Here is a 17,807-nt window from a genome sequence, read left to right as displayed (position 1 = left end):
CAAGCTAGACTCTGATTAGCTTGGGTAATCTGAGAACTGTCTTTTAAAATACATCCATAGTCCCAACAAGGAGATATACATACAGTATGGCAAGCTGTTTTACACTAATTCACTGTTTAGAAGTAAAAACATTTTAATAGTATTAGAGCAACAAATCAAAAAAGTAATTCTGCCTGGGAGAGTGGGCCTCTAGTACCAGGGTTAGACATGCTGCCTACTGTGGCATTATCCTAAAAGGGGTAGAGAGTCTGTGTTATGTCTGAATCGAAGTTTACTTGTTTTTAAAGAAAAAATCCAGTGTGAAATGAACTTGGGGTGTAGTGAAACATGATAGAGTACGTAGTTTGGGGAATAGCCATCCTCCATTGACCCCTAGCGTTCCAAAATACAGCAGCCGATGCTCCCAAAAGGCTTACAATGCCAGTGATAGGGGCATAGAGTTGCTCATACAAAGAAATTGGCATTTTTAATAGGTTTGCCACCTGTCCTGTTAAATATACATCCTTTAAATGGCAATTAAATGTTGCGTCCCGTGTTAAACCAATATGCCAAGCAACATGTTCTTTATTTCCATAAATGTCCATATGGGCGTCCCTTATTTTCATTTCTGAAAGGTGACAACCCTAATTTTTACACCATTAACAAGCAAAAAGTAGCTCTACACTTCTCACTGGTAAAATTCTAAGGGCCCTGACATTTTAAATGAGACATTGAGAACTTAAAGTGCACAGGCAGTTTATTAAAAAAAAAAAAACTCTGTTTATACACATAGTTCCTTTAGGTAGTTCTCCAGGCACACATCTTAAAATTAAGTCAAGATAAGTCAATTGATGAGCACAAACAAATAGGTAGAGTAGATAAAAAAATTAAAAAATTAATTCAGTGACTTGCTGCAGAAACTCTATAATATTCATTTATTTCCACAGAAACAATTTTGCAGTATTTTCCTCTATCCTACCTATTCGTTTGTGCTTGTCAGTAGACTTATTTTGACTTAGCTTTAAGATGACAGTGCCTGGAGAACTACTTCAAGGTACTGTGTGTATGAACTGTGTTTTTTTTAAATAACTACCTAGGCACTTTTACAGTTTTCATTGCCTCGGTTTAAAGATCAGGGCTCTCAAAATTTTACCAATGAAGTGTAGCTAGTTTGAGCATGTTAATGGTGTAAAATGGGCATTAAATGGGCAACACTATGCCTTTGTCACTAACATTGTAACTAAGCCAGTTGGGAGCATTGGCTAAGAGTGCTGTTTTATTTTCAGAATGCTGGGGTGAATGGAGATGGGCTATTTGACAAAAGTTTGTACTCGTTATCATTTCACAAACGTTACACCCTACGTCCATTTCACACCACATTTCTCATTTATTTCTCCACTAATTTTATTGGGGTGAAAACATGCTAAATGAAAAAAAAAATGCTAAGCTAACGTTCATATCTAACAACTGTTCATACCTTGGCAACGTACGCTCCCAAATGGGATTCAGATACTCGAAAACTGAAGAAAAACTGATGGGATTCGAAATTGAAGGTGTCCAGGTGGTCCAATCCAATAGTTAAGCATCTCTGTCGTTTCAGACGCAGAAATCATATGATAATTACGTTCCTTTGAGTCATCACTGCGCATGCTCACTCCGTAACCGCCCACAGCTCCACGCAGCTCGCGTGAGACGGAGTGAATGAAGTGATGTTGGAGGGGGGCGGAGCCTCCGCGTTCAGTTACTACAGCCCGGCTCACCAGACCGGGTCCACAGAAACACACACAGAGTGACAGACAGTGAACAGACCCGACAGCTGCTGCGTTTACCTACAGGATCTCTAGCGAAAATCACGAACTCTCAGAAAAAAAGATCTTTATTTAAAGAAGATTTTCAGCGACATGGCGAGAGGAGAGGGAGGAGAGCAGTCTTCCAACGCCAGCCTTTTGAACAAAAGCAAGTCGGATGAAGTCAAAGCAGTGGAGAAGGTATGGAAACGTTAGGAGCTCAAATATATATGAAGATTTTGCTAGTTAGCTTGCCTAGATAACGCTATATAAATTCACTAAAGTTAATTCTTAATGCTGAATCAAATGAGATGTGATGTGTCCTGATTTGTTTTATTTATAATTTTAAATACTGACTATTGTATCATTTAATTCATTTAACCTAGCTATCTGTTTCTGCTGGGAGTCAATGGGCGTGGACACACACAGCCGGTGTTCATTTTCTCCCCCTTTTTTTTCCTCTCTTGAGCGTTAACGTTTTTTGTCACTGTGGGCTGTTGCTTTAAATGATTTAAAAAAAAAAATCTCTATAGATAACCTATTTAAGAGTAATGCTTTGTAGCTAATAGATAACTGATGTTTTTATTTTTCAGTTTATTCATTCATTTCCCCCCTTTTTTTTAAAGTGTTCACCAGTTATTTGATTTTTCAAACCTGTATTCAAACAGTTTTTTTCCTTAAAATATTTTGGGTCTGTCTTTTCAAGTGCCTTATCTGTCTGATTTTAAATGAATGTAGTTTTAATAGCCAAACCTCGTGCCCTTAGCCTGCAGCCGGTAGTCTAGCTTACGTGTCATTTTGGCGACTTAAAAAGAGCCCCTTCAGTGGGTCATGCCTTTCAAACCTAGGTTAGCTGGCTAGCTAATTAAGATATTCGGCGTGTGTCTTAATGTATAAACCCCGCTAGCAAAGATCTGAGAAAACTGATGATTGATTTTGGCCTAATTTATTTATGATATGATTTAGCTTGCTGATTCCGAAGATAATGCCATAACAAAAGTACGTGTTGCATGATCCTACATGTAACCTAGTTAGCACCATATAGCTACATTAAGGCCACGTTGAGCAGCAGGTGTATGAAATTTCCCTACTTATGTGACTAAATGAAATGAATAAGGTTTATGATTAGTAAAAATGATGTGTGTGTATTTAAAGAACTGGCTTGCTGAGAGGCAGTGTTCTGATTTAGCTGCTGGTCAAGTGAAAGTGTGACTACTAATCTCTCACTCTCAGCCCACAGCCTGATGTTTAAGATGTTAGCAAGCTATATTAATAGAAGGCTCCATTCCAAATACAAACACACAGCAAATATAGACATCCAAAATGATCACTTAGCTAATATGTAATATAATCTAGCTAACTAGTTAGGTACAGATTAGGTTTAGGTGTGCTGCTAATAGACATTAAAATAATGAATCAATGAATGAAAGAAAAATAATAAATGTATAATTTAAAGGAAACTACAAGCTGGCAGTATGGCATCATGGATTTTTGAAGTAGGCTTGCCTTCCACCTCTTATCTCCATAGGAAATTACTTTTAACCGTACTCTCCATGATGGAGCAGTATTGTTTGTTGTCAGTCTACAGATCTGGTGATGCCTCCCAGCTGGTCTCTTGTTCAGGTTTTTCTAGTTTTCTCTGAATCATATTGGCCAAATTTTCTCATTTTAAGAATTACGTTGAATTAAGTGAGGAATTAAGTGGAAGTATGAAAGGAATACATATCCTACAGACTAGGTTGTTACGAATTTTGTTTAAGTTTAAAACATCTTGAAGAAAGAGTAAGAATATCAGCCAAATCCATATCCACATATCCAAATCCACGTTTTCGTCCCTAATACCAGCGCTGGAACATTTTGGGCCAATATTTGTATCCAACACAGTACAAAACGCTCCGGTTATAATTGGGCTGTGCTTTAGATTGTTACTTCATTGGCCTGTTTCAGTGGGTGGGAGAGTATGTGGCAAAAATTACTGACCTGAGGTCACAAAATTGGCTGCCGTCTCTACATTCATAGTGTCCAGTCAGCACAGAGTGGCTATTGTAACACACTTAAGCTCGAACACAGCTACCTGCTTAGCTGACCTGCCAGAAGCTGATGTTGCTTGAGAGGGATAATGCTGCGCACTTTGGTATTTATTACAAACGTGTCACGCCTTGCCAGGCGTTGGTAATGTTTTGACCCAAAATATTTCTAGGTGTGTGTGAGAGAAATGAGGCCATGTTGTGGATTAAGAGCAAAGGCCATGTTGTGGATTAAGAGCAAAAACCATATTGAACAAACCCACATACCAACTGCTTAATTTTTAGACAGGCCCAGCAGTTATGATTATTTAGACTATTTAGGTTCAGAGGTTATAATTTTTTTTCTTAAATCTTTTACCTCTGTGTATTAAAGTTGATGTATTATGTTCTATTTTTCAGCGTGAGAGGGGCGGTCGCCTGTCTGTGTGCAGTAAGCTGTGTTATGCCATCGGCGGAGCACCCTATCAGATCACAGGTTGCGCCCTCGGCTTCTTCCTCCAGATCTATCTTCTAGATGTTGCTCAGGTAAGCTCAGCTCCTACATGTGTTGCTCTGTGTATAAATAAAAGTCAATAATTGCTAAAGCTGGAACAAATATCATGACCAAGCCCCACCAGGATACGTTAATGCCAACAATAAATATTTAACTTAATTCAGATCTCATTAAAGCACACAAGAAACACAGCTTGAGAAGAATGTTTAAGTTCTTCAGGCCTGGCCAAATTTAATACTAACAGCTCAGGTTTATTAGCTGTATTGTGAGCCAGTACAGTATGTTTTTCAAACCTGCACAGGGTACAAAAAGAATTATGTTCTTTTGCGTAGCATTTAGTGGAAGGTATGTGCACATTAGGGCACTAATACTTTGCTATATAAGTTTGGATTATGAAGGCCAGTGAATTTGCCTTAGCCCACCCAGCTATATACTTAGCCACAGGACAAAGTGACAGGCACTTCATGGCCACAAAAGAGGCATTGTGCTGGAAAATGAATAGGTGGAAAAAGTTCTTCTATGCCATGAACTTGTCCAGAGCTACTGTAGAATTACTAGACTTATTGGCCAGATTAAACAGTGCAAATACCAGCGGATTGGGGGCCCTTTTAATTGCATCTGATGTTGTATCTTGTTACCAAGGATAAGCAGACATGGAATCCAGGACCTCCTGCTGTTTGAGTTGTGATTTCTCTATTCAAGCCTTTGACTGCCCACTAATTATGCTACAGTAACTGTCAGATGGAGCAATTGTGTTCAGTCCTTTTACCCTCTGTGGAGCCACAGGGCCATGAGGGGGGAGTAAGTAGAATGCCAACAGAGCTGCCTGTTGCTTCTCTGAACACGTGCTCTATGATCTCATGACTCAAGGTCATCCTGGTGCTGTGAGTTCTTTTTGACTTCTCAGAGACGTGAATATATTTTGTTTGCTACTAGCCCTGTGACAGCTATGTAAAAAAAAAAAAAAAAAAAGATCTTCGTTGAACAGTTTGCTCTGCATGATGAATGGAAAGCAGGTTGTTCTTGTCACACCCTAGCACAAGAAAGAATGAAAGGAGAAACTGGGTGTAATAGGATAATAACTAAGGGCATGCAGTACCTTCATATGGACAACAAAAGGTTGCTTTTTCTTTTCGCATTGGCCTTTGCTGGGACCATACATTTTACAATTATAAGGTTGTCCATACATGTCTTTTAGCTGCCTTTTATATACTGTTCTGTTATGTTCTGTCACACTTTAAACCAAAATATGTCTAATTGGTTCGTACAAAACCTTTTACACTCTGTCTGTATCGATTTTATTGGGCTACTGCTTATTGCTTTTAAACTAAATAAGTATTTGAAGATTACTTGCCTGTACCTTTGTATTGTGGTACGCCACATCTGTACATGACTTGATATGCTAACAGTTCTCCTCTTTGCTCTTAAGGTGGATCCATTCTATGCCTCCATCATTCTGTTTGTGGGTCGAGCATGGGACGCCATCACGGACCCCACTGTGGGCTTCTTGGTCAGCAGGAGCCCCTGGACCAGATTTGGAAAAATGATGCCATGGTAAGTAACCTGCTACTCTTTATCTAATGATGTTTGGCTTTCCCTCGGTGCAGTTTTAGTGCCTGTAATTGTGCAGTACATCACGTATTGTGTTTTGGCTGCTTTCTTGGATAAGTTGGCATCTGAATTTGAAATCCCTTGTGTGAGGAGACACAAGTTGCCCCGAGTAACTTTGCACCCATGCCACGGCTTCTATTTTGAAGGTGATTGGTTTACCCAGTTTAGCCCACCCAAGAATAATTCTCTCCATGACGCTGTTTTAGTGGAAGGGGACAGTGAGGACACTGGTTGGACCCAGCTGGCTTTGCAAAATCTCCCAAATGATTCTATCAAACTAGGCATTTGCTTTGTCCGTTTGCTCTAGTGGTTTGGAAATGTTGGCATGGGTCATATTTGTTCCGAAGCCAAGTGTTCTTAATGTTCTTTGCTGTTGGATAGGAGGTTACATTGTAAATTTTAGTGTGAGTGATTTAAAGGTGTGAGGGCCCTGAAGATAAGGAGAAGGATTTCATGGGTGGGTGAGTTCAATCCAGAGAGACAGAAGCTTTGCTAGTTCTGCTAGGGGTATTATACATAATTTGATACCAGTTTTGTGGCAATTGCTGACTGAAACTAGAGTATAATCAATAGGAACCTCCTTTTAAGAAAATATTAAAAATAATATTATGAGGAGAAATAGAGGGGGGGGTGTCTTTAAATATATGTACCAAACATATTCAGATTTTCAAACTTCATAGATGGATTCATTTTGCAAATATAGGCCACTGTTTGAGTTGGATACTTTAGTTTTGTTAAATAGAGTAATTTACATTTGCAGCAGCTTTTGCCCTCCTAAAATTAGCTTAATCATCTAAAGCCTGGCTTAATTATGCAAACGACCACTTGTTGTCTTTGTTTTCTGAGTAGCCAATTGTTCCTGGCTGTCTACACCTTTAATCCTGTGCATTCAAACAAAAACGTGCAGTGCTCAATCCCCTGGTGCAGTGTGGGTGTCTGATCTGCAGATCTATGGAATGCTCCTTTTTCTATTCTTCCGAAGAATGAGGGGGGTTAAGAATGGCCTAGTTGGAGGTTGAATAAGGACAGAGGGGGATTGCTGATTCTGCATGGCTGTCTGCTACCAAATTCGAGGCGAGGTCACTGAACCTGGGAGGAGTACCCATCCCCCCCTTTCCCCTTTTCCCTTTCTGGCATCCACCAAGCTCCTGCAGGAACCTCAGATCAGTCTTTGCCGTGCTGATCTGCAGTGCTGAATACAATTTTGCAGAGATCTATCTTTTGGTTGGTGGGTTTTCTGAAGCAGTGTGTGCAAAATGCAACCAACAGGTCTGATCACATCATGGTTCTGTTAGCAAGCAGGATGCTTCTGAACGTGCAGTGAGACTAAAAAGCATAGAAACCTTGGGAGTGGTAAATGGATGTGCTGGGAAATGGCGTGGGGGAAGGGAGAGAAATGGAATGTGGCTCTATATGTCTGTGGTGAATGCATGCTCTGTAGCCTATGGTAATGAAGATGGGCCAGGATGTGCGTATCTTTTTTTTTTTTTTTTTTAAATGCTTACCAATGTAATAGAACCTGCATACAACAGGGAAACCCGTCTCTTCTCAGGCTTTCATTAGTGGGTCCCTTGAGAAATCCAGCAGGGTGCTTGTTTCGTCTCTGAGGAAGGAACAGTAGTAATAATTACTTAAGACTGATTTCCCTCAGCTCTTCCGCTACCATTTATTAGGTGAAAGATAAGATTAAAAGCATGCATCAGGTTTTTCTTTCCTTTTTCTCTCTCTGAATGTGTCTACCAAGTGTAGGTATCAATATGCTGAAATAATTGTCCACATTAGAACGAATGAAAAGCAAGAAACGACGCAAATTGATAGATGCAGCGTTTTCTGCCTTCAGGCGAGGGAGGCGGACACGTACTCTGTGGTGTGTTTTGGGCTTCAGTGCTGACGGATATGCAAATTCAAGAGCCTTGAGTGGTCCAGCCTACAACACACCACCGCTCCTGCTCCAATCAGAAGGCACAGCTGTTCACATGGCGCTTCCTGAATTTCAGCCTCAGGAATTCATGGGTCACTTTAGTTCAAGTCAGTTTTTCATTCTTCACTGTGACTCTGGAGGAGGAAATAGCGACGTGTACACTATAAAGTCTGATTGTACACATTCTTGGTCATGCATAGTGCTAGCTCAGTTCAATCCTGGGGGATAATTAGCTGTTATATTTCAACACAGAAAGAAAGGAAGAAAAGCATGGCACTCTTTGTTGTCAACACTGTGCTATATCATTCCTTCTGTAGTGGAGTTTCCAAACAAAACAGGAAAAAAAAGACATGCGAGTGAGGAAGTGGGGGTGTGTATGTGTGTTGAAATACTATAGCTGTGGAATATAGGTCATTTGCGTTTTGCCATTGCTGTGTTCACTTTTCTTGAACCTGCTTCCTTGAAGAATGTTTGCACTTTTTTTTGCACTTTTGTATTCAGGGTGTAAATAGCTGTATAGTGTTATCTTATCTCAGTGAGGCTTACTCTACATTTAGAAACACGGGGCCTCCTAAGAACTGAGTGAAATTTTGCAATAGTTTTAATAATTTCTTTTTTGTTTGTAGGTCTATACTTTTTTTACATACAATAAATATGCTTTTATTTGTATTAGCCATATTGAAAATAACCTCAAATAATTTAGTGAATCTGTGAGAACTGCTTTCAAAATACTAAGAAAGAAAAGCAATGAAAACAAACTGTCACTATGATTTAACTGTGAGACAGATGGTTAAACTTCACCTTGATTTAGCTTCACAGACCTGTTCAGCAAACCAGTTCACTTGTCAGTTTTTATCTTGTACATCTTAAGTGAAGCTGTAGCTGGAGGGGAAATGAGAACATCAGTCCACCGGAAAGTGCCACAATGACAGGATCTGACGTTGCCAATACTACCAGCTAGGACATTCCTGATGTGCCCTCTTGATTCAGTATGACCTCATAGCCTGAGTCACTGAGAGAGGAGGAGGAGCAGTGCTGTGTTGTGGGGTGATGTTCTTGGGAGGAGTAAAACCAGCATGTTGTCAGCCAGAATTCCATTGTTCATGAACTTTTTTACAAATGGGCTGCGTAACTTCTCTGAACTTATGAGGAGGGAAGTTAAGTAAGCCAGGTCATCTATTTATATCACTGCTTTCAAGCAAATATCTTTTAATTACATTTAGGATCATTTCACTTTTACAGGCCCAGTGTTAGATTAAATATAAGACTATAAATTAGACATTTATTAGATTTGCACTGAGGAAATGTGCCAAATGGAATACCACTTGGCAGATTTCAACAGTGTAACTCTCTTAAAAGCCTGATTTGTCTAGGCAAAGTTAAAGTAGAGTTTTTTGTAAAATTGATAATGATTGATAGGCAAAAAATATTTTACACAAATAACATCTAGAAAAACAAAAATATTAAGTAATTAAATAAGACAAATAAAGTGATTTATATGTAGTGTGAACCTAATCTTAGAAATCTTTGTCTTAAAGAAAATATATAAATATGTACATTCTTATAAAGAATATATATGACACAATAATAGACACATCTGACAATGTGCAACGTGATATTAAAAATATAGAAAAAATATCACCACATTTTACCAGAATGATGTTAATAATTCAGCATGTTATTAAAAATTCTATTAGTGAAAACACTGTCCAAGATTTGCATTTGTATAAAGCTGCAAAAGCATGTTTATTTATTCATTTATTTTATTTCTTTTTATTTTATATGCTGTTTTTTGCATTGGTTCCTGCATTGCTGTGCCATATCTAAACCCAGAAGGAATTTTACAGTTTTGTCTCTTTTGTTTTCTGATTACAGGATTGCTCTGTCCACTCCACTAGCAGTAGTGTGTTATTTCCTCATCTGGTATGTGCCTCCTGTAGAAACGGGCAAAATCATCTGGTACCTCGTCTTCTACTGTCTCTTCCAGTCTCTGCAAACAGTGAGTATCATCCAACATGTCTTTTATGCCTGTATTAATGTTTTCTGAATTTGCCTTTGCTTATTTATTCTTCTTGCTTCCAAAATACAGTGCTTCCACGTGCCGTACTCCGCCCTCACCATGTTCATCAGTTCCGAACAAAAAGAGCGGGATTCAGCCACTGCTTACCGTAAGTCCTGTTTAAGGCCTCTTGTCCTCTAGTGACATATATCAGCACTGACTTCAGTCAGTCTTCTCCCTATATTGTCTTACCATTGACCTTTCTGTGTTAGGCATGACTGTAGAGGTTTTGGGAACAGTTATTGGCACTGGAATCCAAGGTCAGATCGTGGGGATGGCCAGTGCTCCTTGCATACCAGTTGGAGGTGACTTCAACTCTACTGGGCAGGAGTTCGGACCTGAAGTCAATATCAGCCAGCCACACATTTCTCTGGAGCATACAGTAAGTCAAACTGCCCAAGCTTGTTAAAAATGTTTTGTGGACTTGTGATGAGAGCTGGAGTCTGGATTATAAATACCTGTGTAAATTGATAATTGTATATATTTATCACAATTACAGTATTACAGTCTTAGTAATTAAGTAATTCCTAAAGTTCTATCCTTTTTCCCCTTTTTCTTTTATTTCTATCCTCAGAGACAAGCATATATGATTGCATCAGGTGTTATCTGTGCCATGTACGTCCTCTGTGCCATCATCCTCTTCTTTGGTGTGAAGGAACGCAAAGGTAAGCTAAAGTTTCCGTTCATGAATACTTCCTTAATGTTAATTCATATTTCTTGTCCTTCACTGTCCCCACCTGACCTCCCAGGTGATCAAACATGAATCCCATTCAGAATTAGCAGTGTTCCTTCAAAATAGAGATCCATCTATCTGCATTTCTGCTTCCTGATCCTGTTTCCTGGGTCTGGGCTTTTCCACTGTTCTCATGTTACTCTAAGGCTGTAATTGGCATTTAGTCAGTGGTGGGCTTCTGAAAAGGCACTGGGTAAACGGAGAAGGGGACTTTCGCGCCAGTGAGAGATGCATCTGAAAAGAGATTCGCAAAAATTGGGCAGTAGTGTCCCAGTTTCTGTCAGCATGGTTTAGAGGAAAGTTCTGTAACAGGGCAGTCTTTGTAGAGTCTGGTCTACCCAGGGGAGAGGAAAGAACAGCACAGGGTCTGTGTACAGTTCAGCTGCTTTTTCTCACCAGTGTAAACTGAACAGTTTAGTCCTTGTTAAAGGGATCTTTTTGAGACACACACACACAGTTTGTGAATTATAAACCTTAACAGTTGCTTCATGATTAAGTTTTTTATTTTTTTCTTAAGGGGGTTTGAATGTAATGTATAATTTATTGATTGTTTATTTGTAATTTTTTGCAGACACCTGCAGGGTCCGAACTGAGCCTATGTCCTTCTTCCAAGGCATTCGCATGGTTATGGGCCATGGTCCCTATGCAAAACTGGTCATGGGGTTCCTCTTTACTTCTCTGGCTTTCATGGTAAGTACTGCTCCATGCTCCATGCTGCTCTTCTCAACAGTGCTGTTTGTTCTAGTAGGTTTCGGTTGAACCGCTAGCCAGGACCTCCTGTCTAGACTACAAGCTTCTGACCACTTTGGCTAGCCTTAGCTGTCGTTGGCAGGCCTTTTATTTGTGAGGATTTAATAATACGGTTATGTGTTTATTTGTGTGCAGCTCCTTGAAGGCAACTTTGCACTGTTCTGTTGCTACACCCTGGGCTTCAGAGATGACTTTCAGAACATCTTACTGGTCATTATGGTAAGTTTTGTAACCTTATTGCACAATAAATATAATGAGAGTAAAGTCAGATATACTTATATACTGGACAGGCAGTGGTGTTTTATAAATAAGGAGACAGGAGACTCCTTAAAATATATAAAAAAAATAATAATAATAATTATTGTAATTATTAGCATGCAGTCTGTTTACAAATCATGGCTTTTAACAAAAAGAGCAAGTCAGCTTGCATATTATGCAACAAGTGGGGAAGGGTGGGGGATAGTGCACACTTGATGTGCACTGGGGTCTTGGGTTCAAGTCCCTATCTGGGTGGAGTTTCCATGTTCTCTCTGTGTCTGTGTTGGTGTCCTCCAGTTGGGCTTTTCTGACTGCATCAGGCTGTTGTTTCCGGTTGAGAGTATGCTGTGCGCTATTGGCTGCCTCTTGTGTGTAAAACGTGTAAATTGTAAAGTGTCCTTGGGTTTCTAGAAAGAAAGGTGCTATATAAGTGTAACTTCACCCATGACAGAACATTCCAAGGAATGTTTTTGTGCATTCATAGAGTTCAGAGCCTGGTCTGGTGTCACTGTAAATGCAAACTGCAAACTGGCTTTGCAAAGATGTCCAACTAGTTTACACACTTTCATATAAGGATTCTGATACTGACCCATTTCATGCAATAGCACCACCTTAGTTACATAGAGAAAGAAATGTGGCCAGGGTTTTTAGTTCCATGTGACCATTCATCTTATTGTTTACCATGTTACCACCACACCCAAAGATCAACTGCCGTTTCTGCTGTATTGCTTTCTATATTGCAATTTTATCTGCCGAAGAGAAGCCCAACCGAATTATTTGTATTATATTGAGTTCGGGGAAGAGGCGTGTTCAATTAAACATATTGGGCTGAAAAAGCAGAATGCATGTGCCTTATATAACATGATGGTAATCTCTAGGTGAGGCATCAGGTTTGGCTAGTTACCATCTTTCCCAAATAATGTGCTCAAAATTAGCTCATTCCTTTTTGCATGTTAATGTAAGGTTAATGAAGTACTCTGCTTAGGAGAATCTGAGGGATAAATTGATCAATTAAGCAGAAATAAATGGACCATTGTTTAAAGAATAAAACATGATTCCAAAACTGTAAAAAGACCCATGCTTCTGGATGTCCTGGATTTAAACACAATGGAACGCTCTCTGAAATGCGAACTTGTTATTTGAATTCAGTAAAAGGAACAGTTCATTAGCCACTTTAAGTAACTGAGACATTTTGCAGCATAACCGTGCAGCATTTCTGCTGTGTCTGGACTGCAAAGTTGTGGTACAGTTGTGGGTTTATCTGCTTTAAACTGAATTACAAAAAAGCAAGAAGACACTTTCTTCCGTGAGCTAGCAGTGCTGGTGAACACCTGACTTGTCTTTTTATTATTATTATTATTTTTTATTTCCTTGTGCTTTAGAGAACCTCTTCCTTCCAGTAGCTCTGTCTACTAATATTAGAAAACAGCCACAGTTTTTAGAAGTAAATTTATGACTCTGGCAGTGTCTGTTCTAATCTGCCTGTCTAATCTTTCTTCTCCAGCTCTCTGCCACCCTCACCATTCCATTCTGGCAGTGGTTCCTCACTCGATTTGGCAAGAAAACTGCAGTATATGTTGGGACTACAGTAAGTACCAGTAAAACTGTTTCACTGTTTTATTTAGCTACTAACAGTAGTGTTAAAATTTAAAGAGCCGTACAAATATCTGTCTAGGACTTGAAAGCTAATGTTTTTAACATAAGTAATCGCACCATCTTGTGATCTCGTCCTCTGTTTGGAAGATTATCATCAGTTCCTTTTCTAACGTTTGTTTTTGTTTGTATTTTGCAGTCTGCAATTCCTTTCCTGATCGTTTGTGTTCTGGTGAAGAGTAATCTCATTGTGACGTACGTCATCTCCTTCGCTGCTGGAGTCAGCATTGCAGCAGCCTTCCTCCTGCCCTGGTGAGTGATGAGTATTAAGATAACCATGGGCACTGCCTGAAAGTGCGTCAAGAAGCAAACTAGCAAACCATTGTGTCAATTTTTGTCACCATCCCACTCTAATTTTGTATCTTTAAAGCTGTAACTTTACCTCAGATGGAAAAAAACATCTTATCTTTGAATAGAAGGTAGAAGGTCAAGATAAAAAGATTTTATTGTATGTCATTTTAAGCATTTATATTGTTCCATCTAATTGTGAAAAAAAGAAAAGCACAACTGACAGAAGAAAAGTATTTCAAAGTGAAAAAGAAAAATGTTTTGGTGTAATCGTAACAAATATGGCTGAAATTTTGCACAAATAAGAAGATATACAGATATACAGAAAAAAATAAGAGACCACTTAAAAATGATGAGTTTCTTTGATTTTACCAAATTAAAAACCTCCGGAATATAATCAAGAGGAAGATGAATGATCACAAGCCATCAAACCAAGCTGAACTGTTTGAATTTTTGCACCAGGAGTAGCTTAAAGTTATCCAAAAGCAGTGTGTAAGACTGGTGGATGAGAACATACCAAGATGTATTAGAAACCAGGGTTATTCCACCAAATATTAATTTCTGAACTCTTAAAACTTGTATATTTCCTCTTATCTAATTATGCTATACATTTTAGTATACATGATATTCTAGCCTGACCGTTCCATCCACTTCTGCAGGTCCATGCTTCCTGATGTGGTCGATGATTTCAAAGTGCAGAATCCTGACTCTCAAGGACATGAAGCCATCTTCTACTCCTTCTACGTTTTCTTCACCAAGTTTGCCTCTGGAGTCTCCCTGGGAATCTCAACCCTCAGCCTTGAGTAAGTTTCACAACCTTTCACGAACTCTCTCAAACTCTCACAGACTCCCACGTCCTATATTCTTTCTCCTTTTTTTTGTCTTTACTGTATGTAATCCTGTCTGCCTGAGAGGTGGTCTAAGCCTTTGAAGTGAGTTTTTGTTGGCTGGCTGAGCCCTGTGTCCTTCTAACCCTGATATGTAATCCGATTATCGCCAATCAGCGGGAGGCCCCCCCTTTTCACACGAAAGTCATAGTTGCTTTATGACTGGTCACAAGGTTGGATTAAATAGGATAAGTATATACCCAGCTAATCTTTCTGTTGTCTCTCGTCCTTTTCTTCCCTCCCGAACAGTTTTGCCGGTTACATCACGAGGGGCTGCACACAACCTGTCGAGGTGGATATTACGCTGAAGGTTCTCGTCTCAGCTGCTCCCATTATTCTCATCATTGTAGGGCTCATCATATTCATCACTTACCCCATCAACGAGGAGAGACGTCAGGGCAACCGCAAACTGCTTAATGAGCAACGGTAAGACCAACAGTAAACTCTGAACATGACATTTCTCTTTCTGATTTCATATCTCAGACTGCCAGACCACACGCTTTAGAGTTTACAGTTTTGAGTGCACCACACACCCATTTAATTGCAGCTGGAAGGAAGTAGGAAGTCTTTTGCATTTAATCCAGACATGAAATGAACACACACACTTTAGTAAAGCATACATATGCACAGAGCAGTAATTAGGCCTATCTATTGGATTGGGCACCTTGATCTTGTCAGTTTAGAGCAGGGGTCGGCAATAGGCGGCACATGGGCCAGTTGTGGCCCGCAAGCAAGAACATCTGGCCCGTGAGGTTGTTTGAAATATAACTAGCAAAAAAATAAAATAAATAAAATGCTTCTCAGATAAGCTTTCGTTTACGTGCCTCCCCTGTCTCTCTATCACGCTCTGCGTGACTTTAGTTTTCGCCCGTTTTTGTTTTTCCACCTGTTCTTGAGCTCCCTATCTTCTTTTAAGGGTGTTTTTTTTTTTGTTTGTTTTTTTTTCCCTTTCTTCTTGGGTTCACCTGCTTTGAGATCAACTGTTCTGCAACTGGGTTCAACAACCCTCTGGGCTGGAGAGCTACTAGTCTGTAGCACTCTTTACTCCATTACTCTTCATTTTCCAAAACCAGATTTTTTTTTTGTGGCACGGCACGTAATAGCTTGGAAAATATCTGGCCCGCGGCCAAACTTAATTCCCGACCCCTGCTTTAGAGGATCAAACTACAGACGAGCTTCTGATAGCAAGATTGTTTCTACATTCTGCAGTGCAGGCCATGGCTTTCCCCACTAGGGGTCTGATAAAGGGTCTGCCTTGTGATCTGTTCTTTAGGCACACTTTATAGCCATTGCACATCAGTACAACAGATATTTTTAGTAATTGTCTTTAATCAAATCTCCGCCTACTTTTACCCAATTATTTTCATTTTTGTGACCTTATTTACCTAACTCTTTCTCTTCCTCTTTTTCTCTTTTTAGGGAAAATGAGCTTGACTCAGAAGCAGACTCAACAGAGACAGATGCAAGTGTGGTATAAAACCACAGGACTCTAAAGAGGGCATTCTGACAAGGACAAGCAAAGACACGCCACATCTACTACCATCCTCACGATGTGACGTATTCCCACCTGTCCTATTCATCTTCCTCCAGCCACAAATGGAGCATCTCAAAGATCCAGTTCGCTGTGCCTTTCAGTGTTACAATGCTGTGGGACCACTACCACAGTTCAGAAGAGACCACGGGTGTTTTTCTCCCTTTGATGTGGAAACCTTGAAATGTGATACGAGCCTACGGCTTATGGTTTTGTTCATGTTTCGTGTTGCCTACTGTTTGGTGCTACTCACTGGAGCGGGACTGTGAGAGATCCTGCTCCAGATTTTAGTAAAACTTGAAAAGCACAAGACGCTCACACTGCACTAACAGATTCTTCACCTGTCTGTGAACGAGGAGGAGCCTGAGTGCTCGAATTCCTGAATAACTCTTCATGTGATGCTACTTTCTGTAACATTTCATCCATTACATTAAGAGTACGAGTTTATTGAAACGTATGGATAAGCTGAATTCTATTTATACATCCAGTGGAATATTTTTTTGTACTTCATATTTTGTACTGTTGTTATTTACCAGCAATGTACATTTATGAATTTTAAAACACTACAAACAACGACATATAGAGTTTACAGAGAAAGGCTCTCAGCCTTTGTTTTATTCTGTGGCCTTGGGAAAGGAAAGTTTTTCTTGTAGCCATATGACATGCACTGCCTCTCCAAATCGATGTCATCTCTGAACTTGTTGCTATTTAAATGGATTTTTTAAAAGGTTGCATATCAAAGAAAATACTTCTCAAGCACCAAACCTACTGCAGGCAAAATGCATATATAAACTGATATCAAACAAAAAGGAAAGTAAAGTACTCCTGCAGATTGAGATTTGTTTTTTTACAGTTTAATTTACCAAGAAATGAGATACTGACAATGACAGTGTTGAATCTGTGCAGTAAATTGCCTCCTATAGGAGGTTAATAGTTATTTAACTATTTAATGCTTCTCTTTTAATATCGTGTTAGTGTGATCTTGATGCCTTCTAACAAGTGCCATATCTTTGGCTTATTTAAGGGAAAGAACAAGAAAATACAAATCTCTCTCTCTCTCTCTCTCTCTCTCTCTCTATATATATATATATATATATATATATATATATATATATATATATATATATATATATATATATATATATGTGTGTATAGTGACTGAAAATGCGTGAAAGGCAGTTTTAACATTCAAGAATATTCTGGTGTCAAATAACTTCCATTTGTCAGTTCCATGTATTTTTCTTTTTGTACATACAGATTGGTCTGCTCCTTAGAAGTGCTTATATGGTATAAGGGAAGCACTAGTGTTGATTTAGTATTGCCGCAATTAACCTCTTCACCCACCTGTACATTTTGTGACTTTTGGTTAAATCCTATTTTGTAAATATCGACTAATTATAATTAATTAGCAGCCAATCTTACGACCATTTTTTTCCCCTGTATTTTTATTTTTCCATTTCATGTCCTATAGTGACCTGGGATGACTTGTCAGTGTGCATTTGTATATTCTATTGCCGTATGTGTTTACATATGATGCACATCAGAATCTCATTACTGTACTTTATGATTTTGTCTGTTCCTACTGAATCTACATAAGTCATAAGGTACTGCATGTGTTGCTGCTATGCATAAATCTGAAAGGATTTGAACCAGAGTAGCACAGAGTATATGTTGTATAGATGTTTGTGTATATATGTGTGTATATTAATGTATATATGTATAGTGTTGTGTAAATATGTTTAGTGTTTTTTTTTTCTTTTGTGGTTATTTATGGAAGAATGAAAAAAGGTGACCAAAATGATTTAATAAAATACTAATTCATTAAAAAAA

General features: G+C 39.0%; 1 protein-coding gene across 1 annotated transcript; it reads left to right on the top strand.

The window, feature by feature from the left end:
• Positions 1 to 1,699: 1,699 nt before the first annotated feature.
• mfsd2ab (major facilitator superfamily domain containing 2ab) lies at positions 1,700 to 17,495 on the top strand. The gene is made up of 14 exons (XM_022683195.2): positions 1,700 to 1,967; positions 4,193 to 4,318; positions 5,716 to 5,840; positions 9,694 to 9,817; positions 9,908 to 9,986; positions 10,090 to 10,259; positions 10,452 to 10,542; positions 11,182 to 11,300; positions 11,496 to 11,579; positions 13,123 to 13,206; positions 13,411 to 13,523; positions 14,219 to 14,362; positions 14,696 to 14,872; positions 15,866 to 17,495. Exons 1-14 carry the CDS (start codon positions 1,881 to 1,883, stop codon positions 15,921 to 15,923), a joined length of 1,581 nt encoding a protein of 526 aa, XP_022538916.2. The 5' UTR covers positions 1,700 to 1,880; the 3' UTR covers positions 15,924 to 17,495.
• Positions 17,496 to 17,807: the final 312 nt, after the last annotated feature.

This window comes from Astyanax mexicanus, chromosome 3 (assembly GCF_023375975.1).
Source record: "Astyanax mexicanus isolate ESR-SI-001 chromosome 3, AstMex3_surface, whole genome shotgun sequence".
Lineage (NCBI taxonomy): Eukaryota > Metazoa > Chordata > Actinopteri > Characiformes > Acestrorhamphidae > Astyanax > Astyanax mexicanus.
This window is presented reverse-complemented; position numbering and strand designations above follow the sequence as displayed.